Raw genomic sequence first — 20207 nt, forward strand, 5'->3', positions numbered from 1 at the left:
CAGGCTGACCAGCATCGCACCAGCCCATGTCACCAACCTCTCACATTTTGGGTCACTCAATCGGCGTCCGCTTGAACTACAGCTCCCAGAAGGCTCCGTGCTTCCTGCAGCATCAGGCTGGCGATGGGTCGGCGCTCGGTCCTGCCCGCAGACAGAGCTCGGTCTGCTTCTGAGTCGACTTCCACTCTTCACTCGCGTTTTCAGCCCCTTTGGCTGTGATTTATCACCCTGTTCCCCTGCAAGCAAGGCGGCTGCTCAGCGCTGCGTTGCCGGCCCTCGCTGTGCTGGATAACAGCGCCTCACCAGCACAGCAGGATCCCAGCAATAAGGGCTCCGGGCAGCTGTCCACAACCAGCAGCAGGGCAGGATTCCTGTGCAGGGGCTGGAGGGGCACACTGCCTGCATGGTCAAACACAAAGAGACACATTATCTACCCTGCATGGATACAGCATATTGCCAAGTACAAATGTGACTGTGTCCAATGTGATTGTGTCCAATGTGATTGTGTTGACTGTGTAAACCTGCCCACCCCATCCCCAAAGGTACGGTGTCTGACCACCAGCCCCAGCAAACCCAGCTGCCCTCCCTCCTGCAGGACGTTTCCCCCCACACTCCTTCACACTCCCTGCTCTCACACTCAGGGAAAGCGCCGTCTCCTTTGGGACAGGCTTCTATAAGACAGAGCAACAAGGACCCCTATCCACCACCGCTTGGTTTGCTGGCACACTTTCACTATCTCTATTTTAGATTGGGGACAAGGCAAAAAAGCAAATGAAGTTTGAGCCAGAGCGCTGCCATCACTGAGCATCCTGGGGGGGGCAAGAGAAAAGGAAAGCAACAGACCCCATTCTGTGCCCATCACCCCGACCCTTCAGCCACCCTGCAGGCTCCTGCCATGTAGGTTACAGGGTATTCACACATCTTCTCTCCTTGCACAAGGTAAATTCCAGGCAGCTGAAGTAGGACGGCCTGTGTGAACAGCTGGGCCTGCAGCATGAGCTGCTAACCATAGCAAGCCAGCACATGAAGAATGCTACGGAGCAGGCAAGAGATGCTGCATGGGGACCAGCAGAAAGTAAGTAATGAGCCAGTGAGATAAACACGGGAGGACAGAGCAGCCCATCGCTGCCCACATCAGCTGAGGGCACTCCACGCCACTTTCCTTGCGGATGTGTCCACATACGCATTGTCTAGGAAGAGAAACCGCTTAACGCCCAGCAGCTTAAAGTAAAGACCTTCTGGCTGTGCTGAGAGCCCGAGCGGTGCTGGCTCAGCTGCAGATATTGAGCTCCATCAGCCCCTAACACCAACACCAGGCAGGATCCCAGCACTGGGCAGGTACCCTGGGTTCTACCAAAGGGGCTGCACTGCAGGAACAGAAGAGCTGCTTCTCTTTTATAAATGCATTTTAGAGTTCGCACCATCGGCAAAGCGCATTCGAACCGCGCTGTGGCTCCTTCCAATGCTGTTCCTAATGTACGAGCCGAAAGACCCGGGTTTTTAGAAATCAAACTTGAATCATCTCAAGATGGCAAAAATAACCCCACGTTCCCTCAAGTTATTTTCTTTTCAGCGAGGCAGGGTACAGCACAATAGGAAATAGCAGCAGTTATGTACTCAACCTCCAGAAACCCAAAGGGCCAATTGCAGCAACCCACGGCAGCTTTCCAGCCCTCCCCAGTCTATTTGCTGGAGTCAGACCGAAAAAGCTCGCTGCCCCCAAGCCATCCAGCAAGATCCCCGTCCTGCTAATTGCATCAATATCAATGTATTATCTTGGCTGTCAAACAGCAGCTGGACGAGCGGGGCTACGCTCTGCCATGGAAATGCAGAACAACAATTGTGCTTTCTGCTGGTGACACATTTCTTCACATCTTATTTCCTTTCCAAGGCTTCCCCTTCTGCCCAGGCACTCGGGCAGCAGCATTTTGTTTTTTCCAGCAGGGGAGGAAATGGCAAACAGAACTTCTCCTCGCCTTTAAAACCAAATGAGAGCGAGCTGTGGGAACGACTCCATCATTTCCCACCATCCAAGACGAGAACACGCTGGGAGGGGAGCTGTGAAGGCAAGAGTGAAATGCTCCTCAAGCCCAGCCAGCAGCCCTTGTGCCTTCCTCGGCTGCCCCAGCTGAGCACAAGGAGAGCAGCGCCCCTTGAAACACCAAATGCAGGCGGGCAGACAGCGCACCTTCCTGAGGCACAAACAGGAGGAGGAAGACAAAGCCCACAGCACCTCGGGGACATCCCAAAGCACTGCTGTTCCCCCATGATAAAGCCCCTTCTGGGCCATTCCCTCCACAGATACAGCCCTCAGCAGCCCAGCCCCTCCAGGGCCTCACCTCATCCCTCAGCCACTGCCAGGCAGCTCCAGGGTGGGCAGCACACCCAGCTTTTCCCCCCCTGTATTGTGCAACTTTGTTTTATTCCAACTCTAAAGGCACTACGCCTGGTGCAAGCCTGGGGCTCCAGGACGCTCCAAGTCACCAGACTGAGCCCGCAGATCTCCTGTTCCCTGACCAAGCAATCCGGCCTGGCAGGCTCTGAGTCACATGAAACCTCCCCAAAGGGCTCCGCAGCCTCAGGGCCCACCGGGGGAAGGAGCCACATCAGCCTGGGACGCGAACAGCAGCTGATGCAGGTTACAGCAAGCTAACGTCCCCAGTTACTTGAAACCACAGCACTTGGGATCGCGTCTGTGTGCCACACGTTAGGGTCACATTCACACCGGAGCCAAAGGACGGCAGCACCAGGTGCTTCACTCACCCCACACGCTCCCACAGCTCATTACTCACCCAGAGCCCCGTCCTGCTGCACTACACCACCAGCCACTGACAGCGGGGGGGAAGATGGGGTCCTACAAGAGCCCCCCAGCAGGGTGAGGAAGGGCTCCATGGTCAGCACAGGGGACCACGATCCCACCATGAGATCAACAGGCACCAGGCTCAGCCCCTGCTGCCCCCCAGGGCACCAGCTCCACGGCTTTACCTTCTGTCCGACCATGGAGAACCAGCGGTCCACAGTGTGGGCCCACGGCGTGCTGAGATACCAGCCTGAAGGCAGCGCTCAGAGGAGCCAACCCGACACGAGGAGCTCAGCACACACAGCCCCCATCACACGGCCCCCATCACACGGCCCCCATCACACGGCCCCCATCACACGGCCATCCCAACCCGATATGAGGAGCACAGCACACAGCCCCCATCACACGTTCCTAGAGCCGGGCAGGGCCGGGATGCGGCACGGGGCGACGAGCCGCTCAGAAAATGGAGCGGTAACGGAGAGCCCGGAGCCCCTTCCTCCCCCCTCGGAACAGCCCCATCGCCTCAGGGCGGCTCGGACCCCGCAGCGCTGCCCGAAGGCCGCCGGCCCCGCAGCCCCCCGGCCGAGCCCGGGGCAGAGCCGCGGCCAACAGGTGGTGCGGAGCGGCGCGGGGGCGGCCCGGGCCCGGCTGTGGGGAACGCGGCGGCTCCGTGCGGCCCCGGCCCGACTGCGGGGAAGCGGCTCCCGCTCCCGGAGGCCCCCGGCCCCGCTTACCTGAGCGGCCGCGCTGCTGCCGCTGTGCCCGCGGCCCCGCACTTCCCGCCGGGCTCAGTAACTTCGCCCCCTCCTCCTCCTCCTCCTCCTCCTCCCTCTCTCCCCGCCCGCCCTCCGCGGCGCACGGCCGCTCCGCCGCCGCCTTCCTCCCGCTCCGCCGCCGGCCCGGCCTTACCCCAGAGTCCCCACGCCCGCCCTTACGCCGCCGCCGTGGCGTAGCGCCCCATCCCGCCCTCCGGACGCTACGGCGCGGAAACGGCGCAGAGGCCGTCGTGAATAGCGCGGGCGGACTACAAGCCCCGAGCGGCGCCGCGCGGCAGCAGCGGAAGGAGGCGGCGGAGCGGGGCGAGCCGGGAGCCGAGCGGGGGAACCGGAGGGGCGGGGGGAGCAGCGCGGCGCCCGGCAGGAGCTCCGGCCTCACCTCGGGGCTCGGAAGGCCGAGGCCTGCGTGCTGCTGGGCCGCAGGAGGCGGGGCTGCGGCTCGGGTGTGCCCGGTGCTCAGATCGGAACCCCGGGGCTCAGCGTTCGCGTGCTCCGTACCCGCCCTGCCAAGGCTGCTAATGACACCTAATGACACCTAATGAGCTGGCGGTGCGTGAAGCCAACCGGGATGTAGCTCCGGGCTGCCTCAGCCCTCCGCACACCGGAGCCCCGGTAACCCCGGGACCCCCCCGGCTCCCACGTGAGCTCCCCGTGCCGCCGCTTTGCAGGTGCCGAAGGCCGGGCGGTCAGCAACTCAATGCAGGCCCTTGTTAAAGAACTGCAGCATGCCCCGAACTGGGCAGGAGTTCCTATTCGTGCCATTGGTTTAAAGAGAATCAAGTGTTCAGCCAACGCAGCGGAGGCAGCAATGTTTCAGTGACCAGCACTCAGCAGCACTGTGCAAAGTGAAGGTAAACCCACAGCCCTGCCCTAACAGAAAACAACCGCATCCTTCAGGCACGAGGAGCTGTAACTCCGTGCTCACAGCCCCCTTCTCCAGCATCCATAGAAGCAAACAACGGCTTCTAATAGGGTCACACTGTGATTTTCCTTGGGGACTGAAGTGCAGCTGGTTGGCTGAGCTCATCCTTTGGTCCCTTGTGTGCAGTTATGCAGCAGATGTAACTCGTGTGCACACGTGTGTGTGGGATCCTATGTGTAACACAGCGGACATTGAAGATAACCATCTTGTACAAACCCCAGACAGCTTTGATCCCAATGGCAGGATGATGCATCACCCACGAGAGATAAAGAAGACTCGGAAGGATTCTTCAGAGAGGTATAAAGCCGCAAGTAAGAATCACACCACGTTTGTACACAGGAATATTTGTTGCACAGAAGCAACGTGCTTTTAGCACTGGGATGTCCTGCAGTGGGTGGCTGGTCCGGCTCGCTGTGCAGCCCATGGTGCCTTCTTCAGTGGGACGGTCGTGGTGGCGAGGATCAATTCTCCTGCAGTAACAATTAGTTCTGCTGTCACTGTCCCATGATGCTGTCATGCATTGTCTATTTTTGCTGGGGTTGTGACACACAAACCTCTCTCTGTTCTGGGGAGGTATCTGTTCCCTTCCCATGGCAACCCCACATACCAGCTTTACATGCACTGGTTGACACAGACACCAGTCCAAGACTTGGACCAACTCTGTGTCCTTGAACAGCCACCAGAGCCCCTCCAGGGGACGTGGGTGGTTACAGGGAGACTGTCAGGTCCCTTAGGGGTCTGTGGAACTCAGGAGGTACCTTACAGTCTTGGGGTATCTTTTCACTACAGATGGGGAGTGCCAGTGTTCCCCTGGGGCTATCAGGCATCCCTAGTGCTGTGGGGATGTCCCCAGCCTTCATCAGTGTGGTGGGGTACCAGGGAGCTCCCAGGGATGTGGGGTATCCCCAGCGGTCACTCACTGTGGAGGTGCTGGACTTGGATTTATCCTTGGAGCAAGACATGTGTACGCGGGGGACGAGGGACGCCTCACTGCCCACAGAGCCATCGGAGCCGCCCAGGCTGAGCAGCAGCAGGTTGGTGCAGGCGAAGGATCGCTTCAGTCTGTAGCCGCTTTGGGAAGTGCTGATCCTGGGCATATCTGTGCTGGGGGAGCTGAGCCACCGTGGGGCAGTGACCCCCATGGTCATGGCAACGAAGCACGACACCTCACCCACCCATGAGACCCTTCCAACCCTCCATTAACCCTAATGGCCCCTACCACCGCCAATAACCCCCATTATCTCCCTAATCCCTGCCTTCCCCCACCCCCTCCAGCCCTCACACAGACCCTCTATCTTCCCCAGTGTCCCCAGTGTCCCCAGAGCCTCCTTATAACCTGCAGGGATCCTGCTGCTCCCCCATGCTCCCCACAGCCCACCACCCTTCACTCCCCCACTCCGTGTACCCACCCCGAGCTGCTTTTTACCTAGGGGTAGAGGTGGCTGCATACTTGCTGGATGTCTGGGTGACCATCAAAGAATGGGGGGCAGGGGGCTGTGCCTGGCTGCCTGTCAAGGGGTCCATGGCCCTCCTGGATCCCCTTTGGCTGCAGGAAAGTTTTCATCCACGTGTCGGCCACGACTCTGCAGGCCTGACGTCACAAATGTCAACAGAAACTGCTGCTACCACACAGTTCTGTGAGGTCACCATGCTCCCGTCCCAGCCCCTCACATTCCATATCTCCAGGCACACCCGGAATTCCTCCTTTAGTCATTTCTATCACCAAAATATCTGCAGATTTAGCACTAGATTAAAGGCTGGTACTTCCCAGCAGAAAGTGCCACGGGTACCTGGGGATGGCAAGGGTGGGAGGACTCCAAGCCAGGAAAGGCTGAAGGCAGAATGAGGAGCTAAAGGAGCAATGAATTGTGGCTTAGCTCTTCAGAACCTCATCTCCCTCCTTCTCTTCAAACAAACCAACCACCCTTTTGGGATGACTCTGGAACTTCTGCTCTCCTTCCCAACTGGATTCTGTGTCTAAACCCCCCCCATCACACTGATTATACTCTGGGATGGGGAGGTTGGTGGGGCACGATGCAGTGGTGCTATCTCTGCTCCCCTCTGTTGGCTGGGACATGGGATGACACAGGGAGCAGCTTAACTTGCACTGTAATTAGCAGAAGTCAGACAGAAGGGGGATTGCTGGGCTGTCTGGTAGAGGACAGCTGTTGTGTGCAGGAGCCTGCCATGACACCCCTCCTCTGAGCAGACTAGTGCCCAATTCCCAGCATATACCGTCCCTGCCATTGCTGTAAAGCCCACGTTGCTCTACAGTCAAACCAGATAAAAAAGAGATGGGAGGGAGGAGGGGAAATCACCAGGGCTTAGCAATAAATCACACTGAAAGCAAGGGAACTTTCACATGAGCACCAAGTGGGAGAGTCTGGACTAAGGAGAAAGCAAAGGACAGAAGAGATGAGGCGATGCAGAACAAAGACTCCTTTATGGAAGAGAAAACAGGCGGCTGCGGCTCTCGCCTCTCTCAGTGCAGGCCGTCGACTTTCTGCTCTCAGTGGTGCCCAGCGGGTTCGTCTGCCAGCGGTGGAACAATTTCTCCGGTCTCTAAAATTCTGTCCCCCTGATGGGATGAAAGAACACGGTGAGCTTTCCCCCTGCACACAATCCATCCCTTTACAGCACAACCAAACCAACTTCTCAAACCAAGCTGTGACCGCCCCGCTTCTAAACAACATCTATGGACTCAGAAGCGTCATTTCCTCCACGTTTCTCAAGATGCCGCCATTGCACCGCAGCCAAGTTCTGTGCAATCTGTACTTGCTTCACCCTTCTGATGCCACAGAAGAGCAGCATTTAAAGTGATTATTGTTTCAAAAACGTACGCTGGGTTTGTAGCACTTCATAACCACCTTCACCGCAGCACTGCTCATCTCCAGCACAGCCCCTAACCCAACAGCCAGCTGTATGCGGAGAGCTGCAGAACCTCTCAGCAAAGCCAACCCAATGCCTGACCTCTGCTTGTTCAAGCTGCAGGCATTGCCTTGGCCTGCTGAGCTGATGTAGTTTGAGCGATCAGGCTGAAGTCAGCAGCTCACAGCTTGGCCTTCAGTACGTTGCTATGTACTTGTTAGGGGTGTCACTTACCGGGAATATGGGTGGATTTGACATAGTGATACCATACGGCTTTTTCTGAAAGCACAGAGGGGGAGAAAGAGAAAAGAACATCACCCAGATGAAGTATAAAGGATTTCCAACACGGAGAGTATAACCGCTCTTCACAACCCTTCTCAAACACGCACCATTAAGCGTAGAGCTCAATTGTAGAGCTCACTAGGCTGGGTTCTTCCCACTAGTTAAAAACGTACCAGCCACAAAAGACATAGAAATGGGAGCTTCATCCCAGCATCTGGTCACTGCAGGTTTCTCTCCCACACCAACAATTGCAGCCCAGCTGTCCCAGCACCTCCCATGATCAGTGACTCACAGAATTAGAGCCCGGTTGGGTTGGAAGCCCACCTGGTTCCATGCTGTAACAGGCTGCCCTCCCCACAGCTCAGCTGCCCATCCGTGGCCATCGGCACCTCCAGAGATGGGGCACCCACAGCTCCAGCCATCAGTGCCAGCACCTCAGTGCCCTCTGGGTTAACAACTCCCCCGTGACAACCGACCCGGACTCCCCCTCTTCCAATGCAAAGCCATTCATTCATTCCTTCATTATCTGACCGGCTACAATCCCCTTCCCGCTCCTGCTTATTAGTTCCCTTCGGACACCGCTGCGGTCTCCCCAGCCCCGCAATGGACGCACCGCGACGTGGTACTTCATGTAGTAGTGGAGCAGCCAGGCGGGAATCAGCACCCGGCCCACGAAGAAGCAGCCGCTCTGGTAGGCGCCGAACACCTGCGGGACGGCAGAGCGGGTCAGGCCGCGCTCAGGGCCGGGTTCGGGTCCGGGCCGGGTTCGGGTCAGCCCGCCCCGCTCACCTTCTGCCGCCAGAGGCCGCCGGGCTGCAGGAAGCGCTCCCAGAAGGCGGCGATGGGCCCCGGCCGCCGCTCAGGCAGCACGGGCTCCCTCTCGCTCAGCTCCTGGTCCCGCAGCCAGCGGCGCCGTAGCGCTCGGAGCTGCTGCAGCCGCAGCTTCTCGTCCGCGCTGTACCCGCTCATGGCGCCGCCGGTTCCGGCCCCAACGCGGCCTCGATCCCGGCGCGGAGCTGCGCAGCGGGCACCGTGTCCTTAGCGACGGCGCGCCGCACTGACGTCATCACACCGCGCCGGAAGCGGAGCTCGCGTCGCTTGGACCGCCGCTACGAGCGTGGAGAGCGTCGGGTTTTGGATCCGAGGGTCGCGGGTTCGAGTCCCCGTTCGGGCGACGGCTCCGCTCCTTCCTGCCGGCAGCGGGACCGGGCGGGGCGGCCTCGGGCGGATGGCGGGGCCGGAGCTGGGGCTGCTCTTCCAGCGGCGCTTCCTGGCGGCGCGGCAGCTCCGCGGGATGCCCTGGGCGGTGAGCTGAGCTGGGCGGGCTGCGGGGATCAGGGATCGGCCGCTCGGCTGCTGCGCTGCAGCTCCGCTCTCGCTGCGCTGCAGGAGCTGGAGCAGCAGCTGAGGGCCGCCCCGGAGCGCCGCCAGTCCGCCCTGCTGGCGCACATCCTGCACCAGGTACCGCACCGAGGGCCAAACAGCCGCGTTTCCGGCTCCGCATCGATGCCTCCAAGTCCAGCCCGAAGCCGCCGGCGTTTCGCCCACCTGCCGTCACGGTTTTATCGTTCCAGACCGTTCTGCACCCGCTGTGTGTGCGGTTCCCCCCGCCCGCCTCCTACAGACGGTGCTTCCTCACCGAGCTCATTAAGAAGGTGGCTGCTCGCTTTCGGGACCCCTCGCAATAATACCCTCATTAAGTGGGTATTCAGCGTGCTTTGCAGCGCGGTGTGACAGCCGAGGCTCTTCTCCGTTCACAGCACGAATCCACGGCAGCCGACCCCCTGGATGAGCTGTACGACGCGTTGGCACGTGTCTTAAATGAGGAAGAATCCACTCGCTGCTACAAAAGCTACTTACTGGTAAACACTAACGAGACTGCTTCGTTACAGATCGCTTTTAAGCATCTCAAGTAAGCACGTGTCCCCGTTGGTCGTATGGCAGTTGGACCAGCTGACCGCTGAAGGTCTCTTCCAACTCCAAGCGATTCTGTGACTCTATGAGTCAAAGTGGAGATCACCCCCCAAACCCGCAGTGCTTGCTGCCCTTTGCTCCAGGCTGCCTCACAGCTGTGAGCTGCAGCACAGCCGCCTTTGCTGACATCTCTCTCCCCCCATGTGTGACCTCCAGCCCTCAGGGGAACCCGTGACCCTTTCAGAGAGCGTTGCCATTATCTCTCAAGGAACCACAGGGCTCGTCACATGGGAAGCTGCTCTGCATCTCGCTGAGTGGGCAACGGAGAACCCCGCGGTTTTCACTAACAGGTAACAACAGCATCATGGATCCCGTTCTGCAGCAGCTCAGGAGATGACGGCGTAGTTACTTTAAAACAGGCTTCAAGATGAAAACCATTACACCACCTACCCCTGATCTGCTCTGTGCTGTAGGCTCCTGAACTTCAGCTAACACAATGTCTAAGCAGTAACTTACAACAGAATCCCAGCACGGTTGGGTTGGAAGCAGCCTGGCAGCCCTCCATCCCCAGCCCATGATGTGGGCTGCTGACCACAGCTCAGCCTGCCCAGGGCCCCATGCACAGCTCTGGGTACGTCCAGGTTTGTGGCATATACAGCTCTGGGCAACTTGTGCCAGAGCCTCACCACTAATGTTATATTGAACTTTTCTGATATCCAGCCTAAATGTCCCCTCTTTTAGTTTGAAACCATTTCCCTTTTCCTATCACAACAGATCCTGCTAAAGAATCCATCCCTTTCTTTCTTACAGCCCCCCCCGTAGACATTGAAAGATGCTTTGTATACAAGGACCAGAAAGGAATGGGCACTTCTGGGCACAGCTTCAGCTAAATTAGGATAGAACTGTGCTTTAGAAACATCTCTGCACTAAGAAAAGAAGTGCACAACCAGTTCAGATCCAGATAACTGCTGCAGAAGTCCAGAAATAGGCGGAATGATTCTCACCCCCACGATGGAATTAATAATTCCAGTGATTAATTCTTATAACTGCATCCTGTTTGCCAACTTTACCAGTTACTTGGAACAAGCATTAAATCCTATGATTGGGTCTGCTCAAAAATTGAGATAATCTGTAGCTGAATTTACCTTTAGATAAACTTGGAATATTCTCATTTCAATACTCAGAGTCCTCATCGATACTTATTTTGCATCATTAATCTTTAGGACAGTCTTGGAGTTAGGAAGTGGAGTCGGCTTCACTGGACTTGTGATCTGCAAGACCTGCAATCCCAAGACATATATATTCAGCGATTACCACCACTGTGTGCTCAAACAGCTGACAGAAAACATCCGTCTGAATGGCTTCACCCTGCAGCCTGAAACTACGAATCCAGCCCAAGGGCAGGAGGCAGAAGGGAAGGAATCCCAACAACCCAAACTCATTGTTGCAGAGCTCGACTGGGGTGCAGTTACAGAAGAACAACTGCTGGCTCTGCAAGCAGACGTCATCATTGCAGCAGGTAGCTCTGCCTTCTGGTTATGCCTGACTTTGCAGAGAGATGCAGGAGGAAGGAGGTAACAAATACAGACATTTGTGTTTTAGCTTGGAGAAGGCTCTGGGGAGACCTCGTTGTGGCCTTTCAGTACTTGAAGGGAGCATATAAACAGGAGAGGGAATGGCTGTTTACATGGATGGACAGCGATAGGACAAGGGGGAATGGTTTTAAACTGAGACAGGGGAGGTAGTGGCTTTCCAAAGCAAAAATCAGCTAAGAATTCAGGTATAGAAACGACAAAAACGGAACAGTCTTTGTCGTTCCATTTTGTACATTACAAGGTATTACATGACACATTAAATCTGGGCTGATGTTGTAGATGGGAGCACTCTGATGTGGCACATCAAACAGTGCGCCCTAAAATCTCTCCTTGGAAGTTTTTAATCTCTCAGTCATAAATAAATGTCTCCTTCCTCCTCCAGGTGAATGTTTTATCTCTTCTATTCTGTAGCTTGATTTCTGCTCAGTTCTTAATAAATACTGAATACTTCCCTTTTCTTCCCCCATGCAGATGTGATATACGATCCAGAGGTAACCTTATCCCTTACTGGTATGTTACAGAAGTTCTCCACTCTAAGAGCAGACAGAAAACCTGAGATCTATATTGCTCTGACAGTCCGTAACCCGGACACTTACCACATGTTCCAGGCTGAACTTGGTAGGTGCCTTTTTCATTCACTCTATCAATAGATTTGGCTTAATATAAAGACTATATTAATGACTTAATATGTAGTGGAGACAACATTTCCTTTTAGCAATGGGTATTGTCCAGCAATGGGATCCTTGGATTCAGGAGAACTCTGCCTGAGATGCATGGATTTGCTCAGGAAATTAAGACATCTCAGCCCTTTGCTGCATCCTGTCACTGCTCCCATTTGTTACAGCATCAGTTTGAGACACACTCAAGTTTGGTGCTAATAGGAAAGGTCATAAGGGTTAAGCCTAGAACAGGCAAAAACCTGTGCTGCGTTTAACTGTGAAAATGTTTAAATGTGGCCTGCAACTTGTAACTGTCCTTCAAGGGTTAAAAAGGAGGATTTAAGTAAAGGGGAGAGATGCAGGACTTCTCACCCTTCAAAACCTGCAGCCTTACAGCAGTACAGCTGGACCACAGTGGTTGGCTAAGTAACACAATAATGCTGTTACATTCATACCTCTTTGTACAGACCTTGACGTGCAACTTTAGCTCTTTATTTCATTAAGCAGAAATACGATTCTCAGTGTTTCTCTTTGCAGATAAAGCTGGCATCAGATGGCAGGTTCTTCCAGCCCACAGCAATAGGATTTTTCTCCATGATACGCAGCCCAACGTGACTATCCTGCAATTATTCACATAGATTTGGTAAATACAGCACAGGATTTCAGAGGAAAGTTTTCTCTCATCCTCGCTCCAAGACAGTCCTGAATTCTACAAACATACTGAGATGCGTGCACCAAGAGAAGCCTTATGCACGTACCTTGTATGCACGAGCTGTTGTCAAAATGAGTTATGTTTCTTCCTGCAGTTGCCAACGTGCGTGCAAGCGAGCAGCTGCTCCTTATAAGCATCTGTGCACCACAAGCTGCAGAGAAAAAGGCCCTAATTGTGATGCACTTGGAGTCTGTAGAACTGGATTAAATTATTTCAATGCAGTTTTGATTTGTAAACAACGCAGACTCACCCTGCGCTCCTGCAGGTGTGCATCTCATACTGACAAGAGAGGGTGTTCTATAATAAACGTTTTTGGTACTAAACCCAGCTGTAATTGATGTCAGCTTTTTGTGTGTGTGTGTTGGCAAAATTGCAACGTGTGTCATCCCAGAACAACCTGAGTAATGCCTTCAGATTATACAGGGTGTCACTGATACTGGAGGAGAAGAATTTAGCTTACCTGCTTTGGACCTTTATTACCCACACAAGAAGCTCCAGCTGTAAGGGAAGAGGTTTGTCTGAACAGTTGAAGTGATTCAATATTCCGGTTGTAAACAATACCAAGTGTTTATTCACACTGAAGACAGTCCTGGAGGTGCACACACGATAGCTTTTTTGACACCATACCCCCCCAAGAGTCATTCAGTCTGGCTAAGTAAAGGAAGAACGGTCTGGTCCCAACTCTCATCCCAGCTCAGCTGTCTGGATGCACGAAGGTTTTTCCTGAACTCATGGAGTTTGCCTTCCAATGTGGGAAATTCCAAGAAAAGCATCTGCAAGTTAAAAATAACACAGAAAAATACCATCGTGTTCTATTTTGGATCAATTTTAGCTTTTCTAGCAAAGCAGTGCCTTCTGAGAATGCAAAATACGGATGTCTGTCATACGGGAACATGTAGCTCACATAGTAAGACTTCTGTGGTTAGAGCTAATAGGAAAGAATAATCTCTTATGTCTTTACCTTCAGTTGTTCTGCAAGTTCATCTGAATCCCTGAATATCAGCCCATTTTCATTGTGTTTCACAAGTTCATGTAAACTGTGAACAAAAGTCATAGAAAAAAACGTAAGAAAAAACAGTGAGTGGGAGATGCACGTCTCAAAAGTTGCATTGTGTCTCTTTCCTATGGGCAGCACAGGTAGGGGTTGAACTCCTGGAACCAAAGGCAGATATTGAAGTTTAAATTAAACTTGTATTATAGTACTGCATTGCAGTACAATACAAAAGGACCCTCACTCAGTCATTGTGCCATTCATCTCCATGCACATCAAAATGAGGGCAATAATCAACTTTAACCCCTAAGGAAAATCTGCCCGTGCTCAGCACGTGAGATATTTGCAATTCATACCTATTTATTTGTGAGAGCTACCTTTTCACCAGAGCTCTGTGCATTGTGAGGTTGATTACTGCACATATTCACCTCTTCACAGAGCAAGGACCTGTCTATGCAGAATGAAGCTTTGATTGCTTTTTAAAATGAAGTATACAGCAACACAGGACGATGGGTTACTCATTTCCAAGGCATTTCTAGCTGCATTAAATGCTCCACAGTTTGTAGAAACTGCTGTTAATTTTTAGCTGCCCTTAAATAAAACATCTTTGACATCCCAAGTTTGTCCTTTTGAATCAAAGTTGTTATGGTAAGATACTGGAATCTCACTGATACGTGCAGCAGCTGCTGAACTCTTTGTAAGAACAGTGTTTGTAACCTTTAAATCCTGGTAGCACAATAAGCAAACTCTTACCATTCAAAATATATTGCACACACAGGTAAGCAGCAGCCAAACATATCTACCACCTTCATAGGTAAATCCAATCCACTAGATGATTTATGGAGACACACACCCAAGTCTGCTGAGCCTAAAAAGCAAACAAAGCAGACAAGACACTGAATTCTCTGAAGGAGCTCTTCTGGTCTTACTGCATACTTATATATATATGTGGGGTTTTTTTGGGTGATGTGAACTGAATACAAGCAAGAGATGTTAAACTACATGACTGCATTTAGAAACATACCAAGAAAGTTCCTGTCAAACTAAAGAAAATTTGTAAATCTCCCATTTCTCACAGAGCAGCCTTTTGGCCTCTTCATCTGCTCAGAACAGATACCCACACAGGAGGTACCACAATCCAGGCAGGACATGCTGCATGGCTCTTCCTGTTCACATGATTCCAGAACAGAGAAATCACAACGTCATTTTAGAGATGTTACCTTCCTTACTTAGCAATTCCCAATTAAATGCCACGTGTTACAGCCACCTCAAGTTGGCAGATCTGAAACCCCAGGTCAGCTTGGATATGTACGTCAGTACCGTACTGAGCTTATCACACTGGATGCAATACTATGAATGTGCCAGCACTATTCCAAACACATCATCATTTAGAATTTCAGCTTCTTTTGGGTGCTCAGTCAAAAAGTGAGATGTCTCTTCTGACCTGCTTAAGAGTGTGAACTGGGACACGAACAGGCACGCTTCGTCACATCAAATCATTTCAGAATTCATTTACCAAGCAAAACTGGGTAATCCTCAGCTTCCAGCCACGGTGTACAGATCTGGATATGTTTAAAGTGTAGTTTCTGTATCAGTCCATTGTAGTACTCCTTTAGCGGTCCTTTACCTTTTTAAAGCAAGGAGAAAAAAAGATAGCAGTGATTTTATCCATAGGATTGAAAATTAGGTGCAATCAGTGCATGCTGCTGTACAGGTGACAACTCCTGTCTCACAGGCATCAAAATATACCGACCATCATCCTTCAAGAGACACCTAAGAGATTAAGTCCTCCTCAAAGCAAGGTGAACTGACACTAAACTAGAAGAGCCTGCAGTCAGTATCAGACAGTGTTGACGTGCATTTTGTTTACAGCCATCAGGATCAGAACAATTTGCTCTTAAAATCACACTAAGATTTAGTCTGCTGTTAGTGAGGAGGTTAACTAAACTGCATTCATTTTTTTTGGGGCAAAACTTTAAGTCTCTCTGTCATCAGGAAGAAAACTTTCCTGCTTAAAACATCCCAAACATCAGCCTTCACGTTTCTTCTGCTGCAGCATCTCAGTGTTAAATGCTGAACATGGTGCAACCCACAGCTGCATGAGACAGGCAGGTGAGAGCCTCCCCTCTTTAAAAATGTACCATGGTTACACTGCTGTAAGAATCCAACTATAAATTACTTCCAGTCAGATAAGGACAACACACCCTTCTCTCTCTTCAACATCAATGGAAGAACAAACAGTGCGAAAGTGAATATTTCTATTAGCAGAAAGCACAAAGAAAGAATTACAACATGAATAAAGTATTACCTGTTATCACACATACTAAAGCTGGAAGCTTGACTCCCTCATTGATATACTGCTCATAATCTGGGGAAGACAAAAACCTGCTTAAAGCTGACAAGTAAATGGATGGCTGATCATAAAGGGTCACCGTGTGCAAATAATTCAGCTTCCTACTTCAAGTAACTTCTCCACAAACACGTCTCACCAAACAGTAGTAAGTTTTCACATATTAAATCCACAGACCTCTATGGAAATAAATCACAGTATGTTTAGAAAGCATTAACCATAAAACATTTCTTTGACTACGCAGTATTGGCCATTTCATTACTGCAATTTACAAGTGAGAAATAGAATTTCCCCCCATCACCACCCTGAGTTGAATTCAGAGGCCTCATTTCCGTATGTCAGCTCCTACTCTTAACCCACTGCAAACCAATCACAGACACCTGCACTTGCACTTGAATACAGAGGCAGTATTACTTAGAAAAAGCCCTCACCAACTATCCAGCAAAATAGCACTCCCCTTTGTACAGCTGAGAGGCATTCCTTAGTACTGACCTTCTAACGCCTTCAGAAGGACTGAAAAGTCTTCATCCTCTGAAAGAAAGAGCCTTATTAGCAACATGCAAGCTTTTAGCACTTACAATGAATTACATCTATAAGTATGGAACACGCTTTTCCTGTTCAAAATTTGCCACAATTATATTCACTTTTGAAAGCCTACAACCATGTACTTGTGATGGAAATAAGAGTCCAGTGCAGGGAAGTACAAACAGACCTAATTTTCTCTTATTCAAAAGTGCCAATATACTAAAAATAAGCAGTTTACAAACCTGTCCAGCTGGTGCTGCTGATGAGAAGAGCTGGTCGTCCTCTGCTTTTTGTCACATCCCCGCTCTTCTCATCCCTTTCTGTAAAGGCAGACCTCTCAGTGTTCCAACTGACAGACTCTGTACTGCATAAACAGAACTTTCTGAATACGGACTACACAAACACAGCAGGAAATGCAGTGCTTCAGAGGCATGAATTTCCAAGCACTTGGTTTCAGATTCGCCATCTAACTTCTCTGGGAATAGTCATCACTGCAGAGACATCCCTGATGGCAGGAGACTGGTCTACTGCTACCACGTGCCTAGCAATGCCATTGCTATAAGCACATCCCCATCTTCTCATGCTATGTTCTCCCTTAGGGCAGCTTTCTCAACTGTCTTTCCAGCTCTGCCTCAAATACATATTAGAAGGTGATGGCCAAAAAGGCATTTATTTAACTGAAGTAAGACAATTCCAAAATTAATGCTATGAATACGGCATCCAATCACTGCCAACTAGTTCAGCAGGAATTAAACAACTACTTTCACACTTCAGATATTGCTACAGACTCCCTCGGTGCCAACACTTACAGCAAACAAACAACCCCACTTTGCTTACACACCAAGCCATGTGCTACCACAGTTCAATGATTTCACTTATTCTAGATCCTCCAGTGGCAATTAAATGCACTCGCACAGTATCTGCTCTTGGCCAAGAGCACACAAACACCAGCACCTGTTAATATTCAGGAGCTTATGCCTCCATCTAAAGGGATTTCTGGTGACTAAATGCCATAACCTTGTGCCATTCAGTTAAGGACTGTAACTTCATGCCTTACTTACACACGTTGTGGTTTAAATGGCTCATAGTCCTGGGCAAGTTTCATGAACAACTGATGCTGAAGCTCTAATGGAGTTTCCTTAAAATAAGAAGCTGGCCTATCATACAGCGTTACTGCCCTGTAATGAAATAAATCCACCAGTTAAACAAACACCAGATCCAACAGAAAAGCATGTGGCAAAGAAATAGCGACAAGCTACAGCAACACAATGCAAAAAGGAAGCAGATCAACACAACAAAAGGATGATCTGACTCAACTTTCTCTATTCCTGAAGCTTGCTGGAACAGACCAAGCTTGACACATTAACCCTGTACAAAGGATGCCCTTCTTAGCTGTCTATTCAATGGATGAAACACAACCATAAAAACAAGACAAAGTTGTCCCGACAGTTGCTTCTGTAGGATTACCCCGAACCCAGGCTCCCCAGGGCTACACACTTTCCTGTTGCTTTGAGTATGCACGTAACACAACAGGTTTTTAACTCACCTGATGTTGCAGTTCACCCACAGATCTTCCTTCATGGCATCAGTAACACACAGGTTATAGTCAGACAAACGCCCAAAAAGCTTCTCATACCTGACAGAAAATTGAAACCCTGTAAGAACCCAAAGGCAACCCCAACACACACACAGTAACTGCTCTCCAGCACTGATGCAAACTAAAAACCAGACAAAAGAAACTCAACTGCTCCCAGTAACTTCAGTTTAATTAACAATCACACATCTACTCCTTGTACTGTTATACTACAGCAGTATCAGTTCATGAGGAGGGTTATGTGTGATTCCTTGTCCTTTAAAGCCTGAGAACACAGCTCTCAAAAGCTTTCAAAGCTGTAACCAAGAAGCGGTCACGTTGATTCAGCAAGAAACAAAACTACTCTTAAAGACAGACCGGAGTTTAAAGCAGTATCAGACAATAATCAATTAAAATAAAAACCACTCTGCTAGACAAAGTTATGGCAGCAAGATCCGAGTCTGCATTTGCACTCCACCAAACAGGTCCAACTAAAGGGAACGTGTTTAAAGCACATCAGCAAATCTTTCGGTTCCTGTAGCTCTCACACGCCAACCTAAAGCCACAGGTTTCTAATGACTTCATTTCCCCTTTTCCAGGTAGCTCTTCAAAAGAAGAATTACTGTACAAACCATTTTGCGATGAGCACTAATGGGTGATTCCTCCCGTGATTCAGACTCATGATGGTGTATCCGTAATTGTGCCAATCAATTATCAGCTTGCTTCTCCAGAAAAGACAGGCGAGCCAGGCAACAGCGATACTGGGCAAACCTGGAGGATTCTGTTTAATAAAAAACAAAGGAAAAATATTACAACACTCAGGTTGAGGGACCAACACTTAACCACAATTGTAACAGAATGGCTTAGAAGGGACTTCAGAGATCACTGAGTTTCAGCAGCCCTAACACCCCATCAAGCACCAGATCAGTGTGCTCAGGGCTCCATCCATCCTACCAATGAAGACTTCCAGGGATGGAGCATCCACAACTGTGCCAAGGCCAGACCAGCCCTGCAGTGAACAGCTTCCCCCTCATATCTAACCTACACTGCTCTTCTTTTAGACTAAAACCACCCCCCTCCTTGTCCTAACACTATCTACCAGCATAGGAGAAAAGGAGCATTGAACAAAGAGAAAAGGAAAACAAAAAGGAGATGATTACAATCCATTAACGGGTCTAAATGAACAGAGAGGTTTTTGTGTTAATCCGATACAGAACACCAGCGTCCAAGGCTGCTAAAAACACTTTGCAATACAATACCAATAACGTTACCCACACAAACGTACCTGAAGGAGAACACAGGAGGGCGGATCCATCTTCAGCATCGTGTGCAGTAACTGCACGGTCTGTGCAACCACTTTCACAACGTACTGGAACAGCTTCGGCCCAACTGCAAAACGGCACCAAGTCCCGTGGGAAGGTCACGGCTCCGCGCACAGAAACACGTCAGAGAGCAGCAGCAAACAGAAGGCGTTACAATAACGGCCCTCGGTGCCAGCAGAGCCCGGCAGCCACACTAACATCACCACCCTGAGTTCCCACAGTGGTTGGGGTCTGAAGGACCCTCCATTCCCCGGCCCTGCTCAGCATCCCGGAGCCCACCCGTCCCACGGGCACCTCACACGCACCTCTCAGGCACCGCAGCTCCGATATGGGCACGACGCGGATCTCCCCGCTGCTCAGCACGTCCCGATGCGGCCGCGTCTCTGTGGGAGCGGGTGGAGGCTGAGAGCCGCGGCCCCCCAACATCACCCCAACACCACCCCAACACCAGCACGGAGCCCTCCGCGCCCGCCCGCACTCACGGAAGTATCCCAGCAGCGATACGCCGCGTCCGTGCCGGGCCAACGAAAGCGCGTGGTACTGCATCCGCGGGCTGCGGCCCAGGTCGCCCAGCACCGCCACGCACACCCGGCCCGCACCGCGTCCCGCCCGCCGCCGCCACCACAGCACCGCCACCACCAGCACCAGCGCGGCCAGAGCGGCGCCGCCGGCCGCCATCTTGGGGAGCCCGGTCGGGAAAGGCGCCCCCTTGCGGCCTGTCTTTGCAGGGAGGCGCTGCGGCTCCTTTCGCGGCCTCCTCTGGACCCTGTGCAACAGCAAACAGCCCTTCCTGGGAAATAGTTCTCCTGGGAGGGAGGAATCTTGCTGTGGAGTGACAGCTTGCAGGCAGCTCTGCCTCCCGCATCACCGCCCAGTCGCACCGTTTGACCTGCTGGGCTGACCTCTCCTGCAGCCTGC

General features: G+C 51.7%; 4 protein-coding genes across 14 annotated transcripts in view; 1 reads left to right on the forward strand and 3 right to left on the reverse strand.

Annotated features, from left to right (window-relative positions):
* CAPN15 (calpain 15) overlaps positions 1-3866 on the reverse strand; it is a 38846-nt gene extending 34980 nt beyond the window's left edge. For 9 of the 11 annotated variants that reach the window (XM_072349383.1, XM_072349381.1, XM_072349378.1 and 6 more), the window contains exons 1-2: positions 3535-3647; positions 38-399 (exon numbers count right to left, since the gene is read on the reverse strand). The gene's annotated coding sequence lies outside the window, so the exon portion shown is untranslated. Of the gene's footprint in view, positions 1-37; positions 400-3534; positions 3648-3709 lie in introns of those variants that run through there. The other 2 variants (XM_072349382.1, XM_072349380.1) reach the window with 2 other exon arrangements.
* Positions 3867-6922: 3056 nt separating this feature from the next.
* Positions 6923-8729, reverse strand: NDUFB6 (NADH:ubiquinone oxidoreductase subunit B6). The gene is made up of 4 exons (XM_072349589.1): positions 8438-8729; positions 8262-8354; positions 7601-7645; positions 6923-7076 (listed from the first exon to the last, which is right to left on the reverse strand). The coding sequence occupies exons 1-4, from the start codon at positions 8615-8617 to the stop codon at positions 7008-7010; spliced, it is 387 nt and encodes a 128-aa protein (XP_072205690.1). The 5' UTR covers positions 8618-8729; the 3' UTR covers positions 6923-7007.
* Positions 8730-8744: 15 nt separating this feature from the next.
* EEF2KMT (eukaryotic elongation factor 2 lysine methyltransferase) lies at positions 8745-12850 on the forward strand. The gene is made up of 8 exons (XM_072349586.1): positions 8745-8954; positions 9038-9109; positions 9223-9303; positions 9409-9510; positions 9779-9912; positions 10786-11081; positions 11629-11775; positions 12354-12850. The coding sequence occupies exons 1-8, from the start codon at positions 8877-8879 to the stop codon at positions 12452-12454; spliced, it is 1011 nt and encodes a 336-aa protein (XP_072205687.1). The 5' UTR covers positions 8745-8876; the 3' UTR covers positions 12455-12850.
* A 224-nt stretch (positions 12851-13074) lies between these two features.
* On the reverse strand, positions 13075-20137 carry ALG1 (ALG1 chitobiosyldiphosphodolichol beta-mannosyltransferase). Its single transcript, XM_072349587.1, has 13 exons — positions 19772-20137; positions 19595-19672; positions 19253-19356; positions 18600-18748; positions 17941-18030; positions 17456-17572; positions 16637-16758; positions 16362-16400; positions 15828-15887; positions 15036-15146; positions 14273-14387; positions 13490-13565; positions 13075-13301 (listed from the first exon to the last, which is right to left on the reverse strand). Exons 1-13 carry the CDS (start codon positions 19965-19967, stop codon positions 13167-13169), a joined length of 1392 nt encoding a protein of 463 aa, XP_072205688.1. The 5' UTR covers positions 19968-20137; the 3' UTR covers positions 13075-13166.
* Positions 20138-20207: the final 70 nt, after the last annotated feature.

This window comes from Excalfactoria chinensis, chromosome 14 (genome assembly GCF_039878825.1).
Source record: "Excalfactoria chinensis isolate bCotChi1 chromosome 14, bCotChi1.hap2, whole genome shotgun sequence".
Lineage (NCBI taxonomy): Eukaryota > Metazoa > Chordata > Aves > Galliformes > Phasianidae > Excalfactoria > Excalfactoria chinensis.